Raw genomic sequence first — 17,357 nt, forward strand, 5'->3', positions numbered from 1 at the left:
GTCAGAACTAACCCTATTTCAGTTTGTACATGCGAATAACGCATTTCCATACAAACAAAAGTTAGACATAGCGTTCCCCAAGGCTCAGTGCTTGGACCAATACTATTCAATCTAGATCTTAAGTAAAACTATTCATAAACACTCAACAATACCCAATGCACAACTTTACCTATCAATGAAGCCAGACAAGTCCAGTCAGTTAAATTCACTCCAGGCATGCTTTAAGGACATTTAGACCTGGATGTTCCGTAATCTGCTGCTTAACTCTGACAAAAGGTTAGTGTGCTTGGCCCTAATCAGTTAAGATACACATTATCTATTGAGACAGCCATCATGGATGACAAAGCTTGACCTCCAGTGCCACTGTAAGAAATCAAGGAGCCATCTTTGAACAGGATCTTTCATTTAACTCCCACATAAAACAAATTTCAAGGACTGCATTCTTTCACTTACGCAGCATTGCAAAAATCAGGCACATTCGGTCTAGGGGGCAGACAACCTCTCTATATTTAAGAGTACGCTTGAAACTTCTTTGATAAAGTTTATAGTTGGTCCGGCCAGGCTTGCCTTGGACCAGCCCCTAGTTATACTGCTACAAACCAAGACTGCTGGGGGGCTTCCCATGATGCACTGAGCTAGCTACTCTATCCTCCTCCCCTCTCTATCTTTGCATATCCATGTCATTGCATTACCACTGCATTCCACTAACTGAACACCAAGTTGTAGTGTTCTGTTGAAGACCCTGACCTGCAATGTGGGTTTATATCATTATTATGATATCATATTTACACTTGTACTATTGTTGTTGTAACTGTAGCTCTATTTCTGTGCCTTTCTCATTCCTCTTTCTCTCTCTCCCAGAGAAACATGCAGAAACACAAACTCTCCTGAATCTAGAGATTCTAGAGTGGGAAAACTTATTCCACGTCTTTTAAAGAGGCAACAGAAGAATAGATTTTTTTACGTGATAATACTCAATCAAGCAACATTCTTCTTCTCAACATATTTCACTCAGCTTTCATTTGTTATCCCGCTGCCATGGTTCATTAAATCCAAACATTTGTTCCGATGTCCACCTTGCACAAGTTGTAGGTTACCCCAAAGTTTTGATTCAGATATCGCCATTCTGAATTATGGTGCAACACTCATTTCAATTTCTCATTTGCATTGGCCACGTATGGCTCATTGTGAGACTGTAGCGGCTGTATGTGACTTTTTTGCAAATGCAAACCTTTTCCCGATGGTTGTGACTTATAAAGCTGAAATTGCATGGAGATGCAAGTGCTCACAGCTTCATGAATCTCACTTTTACTTTCTACCATCTAGCATTTCTCTTCTCAGCGTACACAATATATATTTGGGATTCTACACAATGTTTTTATAAATGAGGCCCCTGTCAACAGTACCTCCTGGTCTTAAGACATCAAGTTTATTAGTGTGTTATAATGGAATGTTTTTCTTGTTATCGTCTTACTTACTCTTTTTTAGGAATTCTTTAAAATGATTATTAGAAAAGGACTTTTGGCTTTTGGATGTTTTGGTTTTCCTGAAAATCTTTGTGAAGTAGAAACTAAATTACTACCAATGTGTTTCTTTCTGTATATTTGTTTTAATACAGTAACTGGAGGAAAAGCTATTATTGCAAAATGCACTAACTTTGAGTCACCAAGAGTCTATGGTAAATATCTACCATCACTCCTGCTCTCAATATGTTATAATGAAACTGTTTGCAAAGAGGAGTGACAGACAGACAGACAGACAGACAGACAGACAGACAGGCAGACAGACAGATAGATAGATAGATAGATAGATAGATAGATAGATAGATAGATAGATAGATAGATAGATAGATAGATAGATAGATTTTTTTATTGATCCCAAACTGTGAAATTTGTCACAGTGTCACAGATAAAATGGGGTGATTTATTTTTAGAAATGTTTGAGCGTGGTGTGTATGCACAGTGCAGAGGGAAATAGCTTGACCTGACAGGAAACTTTGGGCTTCAAAAACAGTCAACATGTTTCAGATTATTTTAAATTGTCTTAGATTGGCCATGATCATTGGGCAGTCAGAGCAGCTGATCAGGTTAAGAGGACGTGGAGGGCATGACACATTTAAAACACCTTCTTATCAAAAAGCAACAGCAACATCTTATCAACATAGAAAGCAAAATGAAAGTTGAGTGTGAACTTACTGGAGTTACAGTTTATCCTGATACAGTCTAGATGGGGAAGAATAAATGACAGATGAAATTGCATCCTTCAAGGTTACTGCTGCAGACATCCAAAAACAAAACGTCCACCCTTCCGGGGACGCACACATGCAGAATGGTGGCCATTTTATTTATTTGTTCAGATTCTGATTCTTGATAGTGAAACACTGCAATAAAATAAAAGCTAAAAGCACATTAAATTGATTTTAATGCATAGTACTCATATGCTTTTTAGATAAAAAATGTTTTGCCGAAGCAAATTCTTTTCTTTGACTGGGACCACACTGGTAAAAGAAAATCATTCTTTAGGCACAATACATGTAGTAAAATGGCCACTGGTAGAACCAACTACATGAATTTTCCAACCCAACATTGATTTTTTTAGACTTTAAGGTTTGAAATACTTATTCTAGTCAAAGTCATTGACCCCAGAGCCAGCTGCAATTAGCCGTCTATCATAGAGCCGTGGGTCTTTGAACAGCTGAGAAATGTGTTTTGACATGCTGCCCAAACCATTAACATAAGTTGCATAGTAATTACAGTTATCAGGCCAGAAGCCCCAATAGCAAATGAGTATGATCTATGTGAAAAGTCCCTTGTAGGCACAAAATGTTCCTTTGTGCCGCTGAGGGGACTATGGGGGTTGGTCACCATGTGGCTGGTGGTTTCATGTGTCGTCAACCGCAACAGAAAAGTGGGAGCAAACAGCCACGATCCAGTCAGCACCAGCACCATGCAGAGGCAAAGTAACCCCAACTAGTCAATTGATCCAATGCAGCACTGACCTACAGAAAGTTGTTTCTTATCACAACATCAACATCATTCATATGAGATGAAGACAACAAATTCAAATAAACACTAACCAATCAGTGCTGCACACACCTATGAAATTAAGTTTACTTTGATTGATAAATAAGCTGTGAAGTCCACACAGTCAATGAAGACATTACCTGTATCAGAAACAATGCCTGCGAAAAAGCACTTTAACCTGATATGTTATGATTTACTGTATAGAAGATTTATAAAGATACACGCCGAAGTGTATAGATTCAAGCTATTCTTTTAGGTAATGTTTGTATGTTCTTGGGGTGGCAGCCAACTGCAGGATTTGCTGGGCTCTGTTCTCGGGCTGTTCACCTGACGGGCCGCAGGCTTAAGGCCTTTGAAGGGGTGAATACCATCTTTTGACAGAGCATGATGAGAAATGGGGTTGACAGCTGCAGAGACGGTGAACACTGGAAAGAATAGACTCATAAGGACACCACAACCTGGAAAGATGAAGAAGAAGATGATGAAAAGATAGGTCAATGAAAAGGGGTGCTGAGTTTTTTATTTCCTGTTTGATGATAAACTGACCAGCTGAATGTTCTGTCTTGTAGAGTATCAGCACACTGTTCTTTAAAAACACAGCTAAACAAAATACAGGATGAGTATGTGTTGATTTTTCATCTCAGATGCTGTGCTAACTTTACTGGGACTGTCTCATATGGACCAATGAAATGTTTACAACTGACGGAACATACTTACAAGCTAAGAACGTGTCCACTAAATAGTGTTACTCAGTGAGCAGTCCATGGTCATATTTAACAACAAACTGCATGGACATCCATTGAAATGAGAACAACCTGCCATATACTGTTTGTAGTTTATTTATCTTTGTGATAAATCTTTGAGGGAATAGAGTGATGAATACTGATGAAGAGGAATGAGCACACACAGATATAAAGGCAGAAAGGAGAGAAACCATGTTGGTGGAGATGGAGGAGGGCTTATTGTGGTAGATGGGGTGGGATCATACGATACCTAAGTTGACCGTGAGCTTGACTCGGCTGCCGTCCAGCTCAAGCCGCAGCGTGTCAGCAGAGTCACGGGAGGTGGTGGCCATGAGCAGGCCGTAGGCTCGCTGTGATCGAAAACGCAACGAAACATCTTCCGCCTCAGTGTGCATAATAGTTGGCATCACCACCTTCATGTACATGCTGCCATCATAGGAGAGGATGGAAGCTTCTATGAAAGAGAAACACACATATCAATTAAAATTATCACCTGGGAACTGAAACTTTGCGTTGATATACCTGATCCATCTTTGTAGGCATTATATATATATATGTGTGTTCAACAGTTGGCTTTAACTACACAATGCTCCACACAGTTGGCTTTAACTACACAAAGCTCCACACAGTTACTCTGTATATTTGTATATTTGTCTTGTGTGTGTTCTGTTGGAATTCAATATTTTGCCAGGCAGGATTTGCGTGAAAGGAACAACTGAGAAATCTGCTCCTTGTCTTTCCAAAATGAGTTTTTGTACAGGTGCACAAAGTTTTCAGAAATCTTAAGTTTTGCTGGCTTTTAAGTGTTGTTTTGTGCATATGTAACAGTTCTAAACAAGCACCCTGATCAGTTAAATCAAGTGTGCTCACTTGATCTTGTCACGGTCTGTTTCTTGCGCCAGTTCCAGTTTTACTTTGGGACTCTGTCTTGTCTATGTTCCGGCGTCTTTACCTCCTATCCTCCTGTGTGTGATTACCTGTCGTCCCTTGTGTGATTCCCCTGTGTCTCTTTGTCTCCTCCGCTGTATGGTGTATATATAACCCTGTGTTCCTTTTGTGAGGTGTTAAATTGACGTGAGTCAGATGGGGCAATTTGTTTCCGCTTCAGTTCTGCAAATACACATTACCATTCTACCCAATTGAAGGTTTTTTCAGCGCCCAGGGAGATTACAATCTCTGGTGTAATTACAGAGTGAGAGAACGGGATAATATTTAGAAGGGTGTGAGTATTAAAAAATTGTTGTCGACCTAAAATTAAGCCATTTTGCTCATTCGAGATAATAGTGGGCAAGACCCTTTCCATTCTAAAAGGGATCGTTTTGGTTAAGATCTTACCATCTGCATTTAATGGGGATAGAGGTCTATAGGAGCCACAGGCGGTGGTGTCTTTGTCTTTTTTAAGAAGGAGAGGTATTGAAGCTTGATGCAACATGGGAGGAAGTGTGCCTTTCTCTAAGGATTCATAAAACATTGAAAGGAGTAGGGGTGCAAGTTTAGTACTGAATCTCTTGAAAAACTCTATAGGAAATCCATCGGGGCCAGGGGCTTTGTTGGATTGCATCGCTCTGATTGTGGAGTGTAATTCTTCAAGAGAAATTTGAGAATCAAGTGCTGTTGCAGTGTCTGATTTGATGTTTGGGAAATTGAGGTTGGCACTACAACGTAAGGTTGGTGAGCAAACTGCATAGGGTCCAGTGATGGTTTCACCAGCGGCCTAAGGCCGGCCAAGACCAGCCTCTCCAGCACCTTCAGCACGTGAGATGTGAGGGTCGATAGTCATTTAGGCCAGATGGAGTCGACTTCTTTGGAACCAGAACCAGGCAGGACGTTTTCCACAGCACCGATATTTTCTCCAGGGTCAGGCTCAGGTTGAAGAGGTAACACAGGATAACAGACAGCTGGCCAGCACAGGTCCGAAGGACCCTGGGGCTGATACCATCAGGGCCTGTAGCCTTGCCCTGGTGGAATCACTCCAGCTGTCTCCCAACCTGGCCAGTCGTCACGGTCAGGTGGTGAAGGGTGCTCGTCTTCAAAGGTGAGTTGTTTGAGTCAAAGGCGTTCACCAGGGGGGTTTGAGGGGGGAGGGCATGTGCATTGGGAGCAGTGGAGGTTTGTGGAGGCCTGGGTGTGAGGTGGATGGGGCAGCAGATGGCTGTGAAGTAAACCTTGAAGAATCGGCTCATTTGCCCTCTCCATGCTGCCTACTTGTTTTTCCTTCCTTCACCTTGAAGCCAGTGATTTCTTTCATTCCAGTCCACACATCCCTGGTGTTGTTCTGCTGAAGTTTGGCCTCCAGCTTCCTCCTGTAGGAGTCTTTGCACACCCTCAGCTTTTCCCTCAGCTCATACCGTACACTCCTCAGTTCTTCCCTGTCTCCAGACCGGAAGGCTCTCTTCTTCTTGTTAAGAAACTCCTTCAGGTCACTGGTGATCCAAGGCTTGTTGTTGTGAAATGAGTGTACAGTCCGGGTCGGAAGGGTGGTGTTCACGCAGAAATTGATGTAATCTGTGATGCAGTCAGTCATGCTGTTGATGTCTTCCCTATGTGGCACACACAAGTTCCAGTTGGTCGACTCGAAGCAGTCCTGCAGTGCCTCATTTGCCTCCTGAGTCCACTTCCTCACAGCCCTTGTGAACAAAGGCAACCGTTGAACAAGGGGGACATACTTTGGGGTCAGCACGACAAGGTTGTGGTCTGATCTGCCAAGGGGGGGAAGGTCAGTGTCTGCCTCCTTGGTATTTGCATACAGAAGGTCCAATGTTCTATTGTCTCTGGTGGGGCAGTTAACATAATGGTGAAACGTTGGTAAGGTTTTATCCAGAGTGACATGGTTAAAGTCACCAGTAATTATAATAAAAGTATTAGGATGTTGAATCTAAAGTTTAGCAACCGTTGAGTGAATGACGCCCTCCTCCGCATCAGCTGATGGAGGGATGTAACAGCCAGAACGATAGTAGACGAAAACTTCCTCGGCAAGTAATATGGACGAAGCCCCACAGCTAACAGTTGTCCGGGCAACAGACACATTCCTTCACAGTAACATGTCCAGGATTACACCAGCGTTCACTCACATACAGGGCAATCCCCCCTCCTTTCTTCTTACAACTCCAATTAATGTCCCTGTCTGCCCGAGCAGTCCTGATAAAATGCTGCATTCACGGTATTCTCTCTGTGTCCTGATCAGTGCGTCGAGCTCGTCCATGTTATTGCCCAGTGACCTCATGTTTCCCATGATGATGGCTTGAACGGAAAGTCTGTATCCTCTTGGCCCAACGCTTAATCGGTTACAGACGTGTGTGTAAAAAGTAATAGTAAAACACTAGAAAAAGTTACAAACAAAAGTAGCAAATTGCCTTAGAGTTTCTGCAAATAAATAGTCTAAAAAGACAACACAAAAAAAAAGAATAAAGTGACAAAAAGATGCGAAATCAATACACACTAACGGGAGCTGCAGCGACCGGCTGCCACTTTGCATGGCGCCATACTGCTGAAGACAGACACTCTACTGAAGACAGTTATGTCTCTGTAAAAACAAGTCATTAAAATAGACTTGATAATTTCAAGAATTGTTGTTGAGGAAATGGTTTACAATTAACATCTGAGAGCTTGGACCCCTTTCAAAGTTGCTTGCATCTCTAGTTCCTGTTGGGTTTGCTGCATTGTAATTCTACCAAATGAACACAAAGTGGAGACAAAGTCCACCTGTTAGCTAACATACTGGGCGGCACACATAGCAGCACACATGGCGGCACACATGGCGGCACCCACGTTGTATGAAAAAGAGAGGACTACAAAAGTGGCAGCATTACAACTTGCACCAACTGTTGCTCTCACTGGAGATTACTGGACATCGCTGCATAACCATAATTAACTTGGAGTTACACTGCATTGCTGTCGATTCACATGCTAGAATAAAAACAGAAGATATTTTGCTGAATCGTGCGCTGAAAATTCTTGTGTTGCAAAGTAGTGGAATGTTTCAAATGCGTTTTGAGTTTGACAATGTCCTGGCCAAATGCGGAAAAGTTGAGGGCCACTATAAACCATACACACACACACACACTTTATATTTGATTTGATAACATTAAGGTTTAAATTTAGATTTAACTGCTACAGTGTAAAGGGAACACTGCTGATAAAAAAACCTTATTTGTTGTTGTTGTTAAGTGTTTGCAACAAAATGTTATTGTACTTTTAAAATAAAAGTGGGCAATACACTACTTTTGAAATCATTATTGAATTTTGCACATAACAATGCGATTAATCGCGACTACAAATTTTAATCATTTCCCAGCCCTAATTATTTTATAATCTGCTCAGTCTGGTCTGTGATGTTGAGAGAGAATTTTGTGCAAAGGGCAGAAGTCTGCTAAAGTCTGATGTTTCGGTGACTCACTGTTGCCATAGTAACACATGCTGTATGAGCAGAATTTGTTGGAGCTTAGTGGGTCTGAGATAAAAAGCACCACCTCTTGACCTTACCTCACTTTTCAAAATGGCATCACTGTTCCTGCAGGATCCCCTTAACGTATCCTTAGGGAGAGATAGCAAAATACCCTTAAATTCCCTGTGGACACTCATGCTGTGATTCTCAGCAGTAGAAGCAGCTTTATTTAAAAGGGCAATTTACATGAATGGCTCAGTACACCTTACATAGAGTCATAAAAAAATAGACAATACATGCACGCAAGTCCCCCTGATGTGCCATCTTGTTCCTTTTGATTTGCCAGAGTTGGGCCTTTAACCTTTTTATGTGGTGGCACCAGGTGCCATTTGTTGGCAGAGTAGAGTGAGGCAACAAGTTTTTTGATAGTTAGTTGGTTATCAAATGTGACACCCAAGTTCCTGGCAGACTTGGGTGGAATCCATGTATTGGCTGGAATGACAAGGAGCTCAGTCATTGATAGGTTGAAGTGAAGGTGCCGGCCTTTCATCTAGGCTGAAATATTTAGCAGGCATGTTTATATCCATGCCGAGACTGTACAGTCTTATAGCAGGAAGGACAGGAAGAGTTGCTTGACATCAGCATAGGAATGGTAAGATAAGACATGTGAGTAGATGTTTGTGCCAAGTCATTTTTTTATATACCGAAATAAGAGGTAGGTAAGGAAACTGTGAACTGAATAATGAATTTGTCTGACAGAAGGATTGACCGTAAGATGTGCTGTGGATCAGGTCTGTGTCAAGTCTAGGTCCGATGCTTTACCCACGCTGAGTTTGGGTGGGGTGCACATCTGTTTCAGGTAAAATATAAAAAAGCAGGGAGAGACAGTCAGCTGATGTGCTTTTCTCCAAGTAGATCTTTGTATCTGGGTGGCACTTTGGCTTAGTTGCGAGGACTTTAGTCTCACCAAAAAGGGTTAAGGTTCAATTCCCAAATTGACTTTAGGTGTGAACAGGAGTGTGACTGAGTTTTCTATTCAGGGTGTCCCTGTTTATCGCCCAATGACCACTGGGATAGGCTAGTATCCATGATTATAAGTGGGGTGCACCACCTCCCCCATCTGAGAAAAAGTTAGTGAGCCTGTGTATTCTGGATAGATCCGGGTTTCAGTCAGGGCTAGTACCGTGTGTCTGGTAGCTATAATCAAAACTGAATTCAATGAATGCTTTGCTGCACTGACTGACAATTCATTAGTCCAAAAGTAAAGGAAACCTCCACTATCTCCCACCAACATCAACAACTTTCTACTGAGCCAGGTTGCAGATGTTTGTCGGGAGCTTGGTTTGTTTAAGTGGGCTTCCTGCTAATGTTGGATCCCAAACCTCTTTGACTGGCGACATCATGTTAGCACGGTGGTCACAGGGAGGCACAGCATTGGCCTTGCTGGTGGAAAGGCTGTGTGCTGGAGGAGACTGATGCAGACCTATTTGCAAAGACCTAGCATGCAACGATAACTGAAAGTGAACAAAATCCTCTATCTGCTATCTGCTGCTATCACACCAGGTGTTTCAACACAACACCCTAAGGCAGTGTTTTTCAACCTTTTTTGAGCCAAGGCACCTTTTTGACATTTGCGCTGCGATTGAACACAACACTTTTGTTGGAAAAACGTGTCAACGACTAAAGCTGCACAATCACATCCAATATGAAAGCAGCATTACATAAATGTGAGACCAAAATGGACATTCACATTGTTGCACACAAGACAGAAGTTGGCCTGTGTTTATCCAGAGGCTGCAAAGGGCTCTCAGGGCAAACCTCATCTTAACTTCAACATTAAAGGCCAAGGATGATTTTGGGGTGCATGGGGTGTTGAAGTGCAACTCTCGGATGTATATCCGCTGGACTTAGAAGACAGTGTGTGTAAGGTAGCTCAGCCTTGCGGCTGGGTGAGCCAAAGGAGTTAAATGGCGCCTGGAATGTAAAGTAGCCTCTTTCACTCTGGGTTTGGTGAAAACATTTTCAAAGGCAGATAAATTCTGAAACTTGTTATGTGATAAATGTGTAGGCTCAGCGTCTAACTAGATTTTGCAAATCAGTGCTTATTTACTTAGTTTTCTCCTGTGTGTTCGCCCGATTCAGCGGGGCGAATCGTTCATGTAGTAGACAGTCACTTTTAGACATTTTTTACCGAAGCAATAACGTAGTTTTGGACCACCCATTCAACTTCGACGAGCTCTCACCTGAGTTGGTAAAATCACCGAGGTGTCAAGGAGTCATCCTGCCGACCGGCAACTCTCGGCGCCGGCGTCAAGACCGCAAACAATGACGGGGGAAACGCGGAGGTCTGCGTGCTAAGCTACGGCTAAATCCACACCGGCCAGCGCTCCCTAGCATTTCCCTCGCCAACGTTCGGTCTCTGGTGAACAAGATGGATGAACTCAAGATCTGGACCCTCACACAGAAAAGGCTCATGGACTGCAGTCTCATGTTCTTCACTCTTCACGGAAACATGGCTTAGCGACGCTGTCCCGAACTGCGTGGTGGAGCTTGAGGGGCGCACCATCTTCAGGGCCGACAGAGAAGCGGCAGCCACAGGTAAAAGCAGAGGTGGAGGAGTATGCATTTATGTAAACAAATCATGGTGCACGGACTCTGCCGTTATGGATACCCATTGTTCTGCTGATCTGGAATACCTGGTTATCAAGTGCAGGCCCTTCTACCTTCCACGTGAGTTCACCTGCATTGTTGCTGCTGCGGTTTATGTCCCACCGGATGCTAATGCAAAAGTGGCCATGAAAGAACTTTATGCTGCCATCAACAAACTGCAGGCCATACATCCGGATGGGGATTTTAACACCTGCACTCTACGGACCGTTCTTCCAAAGTTCCACCAGAACGTCTCCTGCTCCACAAGGGGACAAAGAACTTTGGACCATGTTTAAACCAGTGTAGCTAAGGCATACAAAGGCACTCCCCTCCCCCACCTTGATCACTCTGATCACCTCTCTTTGTTCCTGATCCCCAAGTACTCCCCCATCATCAAACAGATCAAACCCACATCAAGGACCGTCAAGATCTGGTCCGAGGGTGCTGATTCCATTCTCCAACAGCAATTCCAACAAACAGATTGGAATGTGTTCTCCGCTCAGGCCACCACAGACTCCCTGATTAACATTGACATTCTCACAAACTCTGTCCTGGATCATATCAACAGGTGTGTGGGCAGAGTGACATCACTTAAAACAATAAAAACTTTCCCCAACCAGAAGCCCTGGATGAACACAGAAGTTCGCCTTCTGCTTAAGCCAGAGATGCAGCCTTCAGGTCTGGGGACCGGGAGGCCTACAGCTCAGCTAGGGCCAACCTGAGGAGGGGAATCTCACAGGCCAAACATGGCTACAAACTGAAGGTTGAAGAGCACTTCAACTCCTCAAGGAGTGGCAAGGCATTAAGACACTCACCAGCTACAAACCACCCAACACTGTGCCCCCTACCAGCTCCACCTCCCTCCCTGACGAGCTCAACCACTTCTACGCTCGCTTTGACCGGGAAAACAGGGAGGTGATGTCCAAGGCAGATCTACCTCTCAATGATCTGCCTCTCACACTCTCCACCTCAGAGGTCTGTTCCATCCTGAGCAAGGTGAACGCCCGGAAGGCAGCTGGCCCGAATGGAATACCTGGGCGCGTGCTCAAAGCGTGTGCAGAGAAGCTGGCCGGGGTCTTTGCGGACATTTTCAACCTGTCCCTGGCCCAAGCAGTTGTTCCCACTACCTTCAAGACCGCCACCATCGTGCCAGTGCCGAAGCACTCCACCGCTACGGCCCTGAATGACTTCCGTCCTGTTGCCCTCACCCCCATCATCGCCAAGTGCTTTCAGAGGCTGGTCCTCTCACACTTAAAATCCTGCCTGCCTGCTACTTTGGACCCTCACCATGGACTTCAGGCGGGCCGGGAGCCATGCACACACCCCCATCTCCATCAACGGAGCTGCAGTGGAGCGTGTGCCCAGCTTCAAGTTCCTTGGCATCCACATTTCCGATGATCTCACCTGATCCATAAACTCCTCCACCCTGGTTAAAAAGGCGCAACAGTGCCTCTACTTTCTTCGGAGCCTTAAGAAAGCTCACCTTTGTCCCAGGATCCTGGTGAACTTCTACCGCTGTACCATTGAGAGCATTCTCACTAACTGGATCACAGTATGGTATGGCAACTGCTCCGCATCAGACCAGAAAGCACTCCAGTAGGTGGTGAAAACCGCCCAAAGGATCACCGGTACACAACTGGACAGCATCGAACAGATCTACCGTCGACGCTGTCTGGGCAAAACCAGGAACATTATAAAAGACTCATCCCACCCCAACAATAAACTTTTCACCCTCTTCCCATCCAGCAGGCGTTACAGAAGCCTCTGCTCTCGCAACAGCAGGCTCAGGAAGAGTTTCTTCTACGAGGCGGTGACCCTGCTGAACTCTACTCCATTCCCCCACTCAACTCCATCCTCCCTCTACATTACATTACATTACGAGCATTTGGCAGACGCTTTTTATCCAAAGCGACTTACATTACATTACCACCCTTCGCAGAGGGGGGAGCAATTGAGGGTGCCTTGCTCAGGGGCACCTCGGCAGGGGCTCGAACCGGTGACCCTCCGGTTCCCAAGCGGAAGCTCTACCCACTGAGCTACTGCCTCCCAGCAATGCCTCTAGCATCATCTTGCACTCCACTGCAATTTGCACAACTTTCTGTTTGCACTGATCATTTCCATTTCACTTCCATTTGCACTAAGACTCCCTGCACTATTTATTTACATATTTGTTCATTTATATTTATAGTATATATAATGTATATAGTTTATTCTGTATATATTCTGTATATATTCTGTATTCTGTATATATAATAGTACATTTTTGCACTTTCTGGTTGGATGTTACTGCATTTCATTGGCTTGTACCTGTACTTGCTCACTGACAATAAAGTTGAATCTAATCTAATCTAATCTAATCTATTACATCATTGTTTTTGAGTGCGACCTGTTTGGGTCATATAAGATAAGATACTAATAAGACTTTATTCATCGTCATGTCATGTACATCACACACACACACAAAAAACATGCATTACAGAGGGGGTGCAGGGCAGCCATTCTTTGGCGCCCATGGAGCAGTTGGGGGTTCGGTGCCTTGTTCACGTGCACCCCGGCAGTGCTCTGGAGGCAAACTGGCAACTCACCAGCTACCAGTCTGCTTACTTGGTCCACACGGGGGACTCGAACCAGCTGTCCACCCAGCGGACTGAGCTACTGCCACCCCGTATATACATAGTCTTATATATAAGTAGTATATATATATATAGTTTTGCTCCTGTCTGCTTGTAGTTACGAAGAGTAGGCAACATAAAGTTGAGCCCACGAATTACCACCATATACGTATTGGCACAGTAAATATTAGAAGAGTAAAGTGCGAGAGCAACTTAGCGGAGTGTGTTCTTCACGCCGAAGCACTACAGCATGACATCTGCTGTATGCAAGAAACCTGCATCATCTGCCAGGGTGCAATCGAGTTTAACGGCCGTGCACTCAGTGGATGGAAGGTACTGTACAATGGTATGCAGAGGAAGTTGATGGCTGGTGTGGCAACAGTAACTGCCCCCCATGTGAAAGTTGTAGACGTGGAGCACTGCTTAGATGCCAGAATATCGATGGCTAGAGTTGTTGTCCGGCGAATCAAGCTATGCATATTCTCTTGTTATTCTCCTACAAAAGAATATGCAAGCTCAACCAAAGAAGCCTTCTATAATAACCTTTCTAGAGCTATGAAGGACATCAAAAAGTCCAATCGCTCCTTCAAGATACTCGCATGTGGTGATTTTAATGTAACTATCGGCAATGATTGCCAGCATGATATCTGGTAAGGTGTTGGAAAGTACAAAGATGTAGAACCAGCAGGTTTCAATGAGACACAGCTCATAGAATTATCTGAGAACAACGGTCTGTTCTCAACACCATGTTTGCCACCAGAACAGATGAGCACGGGTGGTCCTTACCAAACCTAGGGTATAAGTGTCATCTAGAATACATATTAGGAGAGTGCTACATTAGAAGGGCCACAACAAATTGCAGAACATACCCAAGTGTTAGCGGACCTTTTGAGTCAGACCACTGTGTTGTTGTCATGGATGCCATGTTCCCAGCAAATAGGAGACGTAGGGAAATGTTTAGGAAGAATAGACATGCAAAAGTACATCACATTCCTGACCTACGGTCCCTGAGGGATTCCAAAACTACCAGAAGCTTATATAGCAAACGGCTTGATGAGCTACTTGAAGACCTTGAACAGCCGCCAGCGTCAGGCATGGTTGATGACATTATTTAACACATTATCGGAAGAGGAGCGATATGAATAAGTACCGCCTCAGGTAAATGAATAAGGCGATACTTCTTCGTCTCGCTGCAGGTGAATGAGCGTCCCCCCATCAGACCGATCAGCCGTCTCATATGGTTCTATATAGTCCCCCCAGTCAGACTCAGCCGTCCCGTATTGTTCTATATTGTCTCTCTCTTGGTGGTAACTGCAAATCCACACAACATGATACAATCTGCTTCTGACAAATCTGAAAGGATGAACGGAAGTTTCATTTGGACCTACAGCCTACGACAGGAGCGAGTGAGCTCTGAAGGCGACTTACACAAGGTGGCCACAACTCTCGTGGAATGTGCACCACTGTTTTCTATCCAATTGAATTTTACTTAGAGGATTTTGTAGTGGTTGGTGTGTTTTCTATCAACGCTGAACACCAAGCTGTTCAGTGTGTACTATTAATTGTACTATTGTAATTAAAAACAATGTAATGTTGACAATCTTGCATTCAGTGAACACGGACAGTGCATAATTTAACAAGTTAGTGCACTGCCCCCCCCTAAGACATTGCTTTAAGACATTGTTATTTTAATCATTATTTATTTATGTGGATCCCAGTATTTAGGTCAGGGATATTCATCATCATAACTTTGATCTAGACCAGTGTTTACTTAAATAAAGTGTTTAATTTTAAGTGGGAGATTTAGGGAATTCCCTACCAAATCCCCCATCTAAATCCCCCACTTAAAATGAATTGCAACAAAGCAAATGAACAAGGGATGCTTGAACACTGCTAGCACAACATGGACAAGTTTGTGACGGACAGAGTTGCTCAGTGTAAAAAGCTGCACACTGTAGCAAGGAATTAATACTTCCCTCTGCTATCGATATGGTCTCCACAATGATTGATGAAACAACAGCCAGCAAGCTAAATGCGATCCCTCTGTCAAACAATACTATCGCGAGGCGCATTCATATGTCAAAGGATTTCAAAACACAGGACAAGATGTAGATATGTCCTTTATGTGCAAGCACTTATCAAGAGAGCATTCTTGACGATGAAGGGTAGACACAGAGGGGTTTTCAAGTGGGCACCCTCCTTCCTTAGCGTGTCGTTGATGAGCCCACAACGCCTCGGGAGGGCTCAACAGTGACTTCTGGCGTCCCAGAAGCACCCCCCTCTGTGTCTGCCTGGCATGCTGCATTGGGGCCCAGCAGGGGTCTTGCCTCTTTATCCAAAGCCATTGGCTGCTTCTCTCTGCTGCCTCTGACACAGCTTTGACGGTTAGGCGCGTGTCCACTGTCCCTGTTCCACCACCACCACCATCTTCCTCCGTTCTGGTGGTGTGGCTCTGTTCCAAGACGGCGGCAAGTTGTTAAACTTGCCGCCGTGTTGAGCTTGTTGTCTTTGTCTTTCAGGCTTGCATCATACCACCTTCCAAGGCTTTTGACAAGCTGCTCAGATATTGTTGGGATTGGGACCTCTCCGATGAAGAATTAACGGTCAGAAAGCATTTCCTTGACGATGGAAATGTTCCGTTACTTGGACGGTTTTATCTTCATACGGGCCTAACTGATGTTCTCCTCCAGTTTTCTGAGCAGTCTCCTGGTGCATGTGGCAGTGGTAGTCAGAATAGTAATGTCATCCATGTAAGCTCTGAGCGGAGGGAGGCGCAGATCCGAGTTGAGCTGTTGTCCGCCGACAACCCATTTTGAGGCTCGAATGATGACCTCCATTGCCATTGTGAAAGCCAGGGGTGAAATGGTACATCCCACCATGATGCCAACTTCCAGGCATTGCCAAGAGGTGGTAAATTCAGAGGTGGTTAAGCAGAACTGCAGATCCTGGAAGTAGACTTTAACCAGGGCCATGATGGTGTCTGGAATATGGAAGAAGCGGAAGGCAGCCCACAGGAGTTCATGTGGCACCGACCTAAAGGCATTGGCGTGATCCAGAAAGACTACATGAAGATCCCATTTCTCTGCCTTTGCTGATTTGATCTGGAGCCAGATCATACTTGAATGTTCTAAGCACCCCGAAAACCCTGATATACCTGCCTTCTGTACAGATGTATCAATGTACTTATTTCTTTGCAGATATTCGGACATCCTCTGAGCAATGACACTGAAGAAGACTTTACCCTGTACGTTTAACAGAGAGATTGGTCGAAATTGGCTGATGTAATATTGCCTCCTTCTCCTTTGGGATCAGGACCCCTCCTGCCCTACGCCACATCTTCCTCTGCCATCCTGTGCACATGAGCCTCCAAAGAACCCTCAGAACATCCGGTGCATTCTTATACACCTTATATGGGACTCCATTTGGCCCTGGGGCTGATGCTGATCTTGCCTGACAGACTGCCTTTTCCAACTCTTTCCAAGTTGGAGGGCCAATGTCCATTTAGGGTTCTGGGGTGTCAATATGTGGAATGTCTAGTGGAATGGTCAGATGTTCCTGCCACCTTGGGTCAGCGTGTGTTACATTACATTACATTACATTACGATCATTTGGCAGACGCTTTTACATTGGCATTACAGTTACCACCCTTCGCAGAGGACTCATCAGCCCATAGTGTCAGCTGATGAGTCTTCTTCCACCCCCACTCTTGCAGACTCTGGGGGTATTCTATTTTGTCGTCTTTTCGTAGCTATAGCGGGTGTTTCCAACATGCTAAAAAGCCTGGGAAACCACAGTCATGGATAGCTAGCCCATGACCGTCCCATTGGGGTCTATTCCCTCCTGTCATCAGGACATAAAGTAGCAGCTTATTGAGAAGTTATGAGACAGCCACTTTACTCTGCATATGGATGAAGCGACTGGTAGTACTTACTTGTTTACTGATATT

General features: G+C 44.4%; 1 protein-coding gene across 1 annotated transcript in view; it reads right to left on the bottom strand.

Annotated features, from left to right (window-relative positions):
- The window catches only part of nrxn3a (neurexin 3a), a 187,108-nt gene that overhangs the window by 73,439 nt on the left and 96,312 nt on the right, over positions 1-17,357 (bottom strand). The window contains 2 exon segments of the mRNA XM_076166051.1: positions 2,196-2,222; positions 4,017-4,220. Of these exon segments, the coding sequence (XP_076022166.1) occupies positions 2,196-2,222; positions 4,017-4,220 (231 nt within the window).

The sequence above is a fragment of the Genypterus blacodes genome, unplaced genomic scaffold (assembly GCF_046128005.1).
Source record: "Genypterus blacodes isolate CSIRO-AG114 ecotype Tasmania unplaced genomic scaffold, CSIRO-AGI_Gbla_v1 ptg000154l_1, whole genome shotgun sequence".
Classification (NCBI taxonomy): Eukaryota; Metazoa; Chordata; class Actinopteri; order Ophidiiformes; family Ophidiidae; genus Genypterus; species Genypterus blacodes.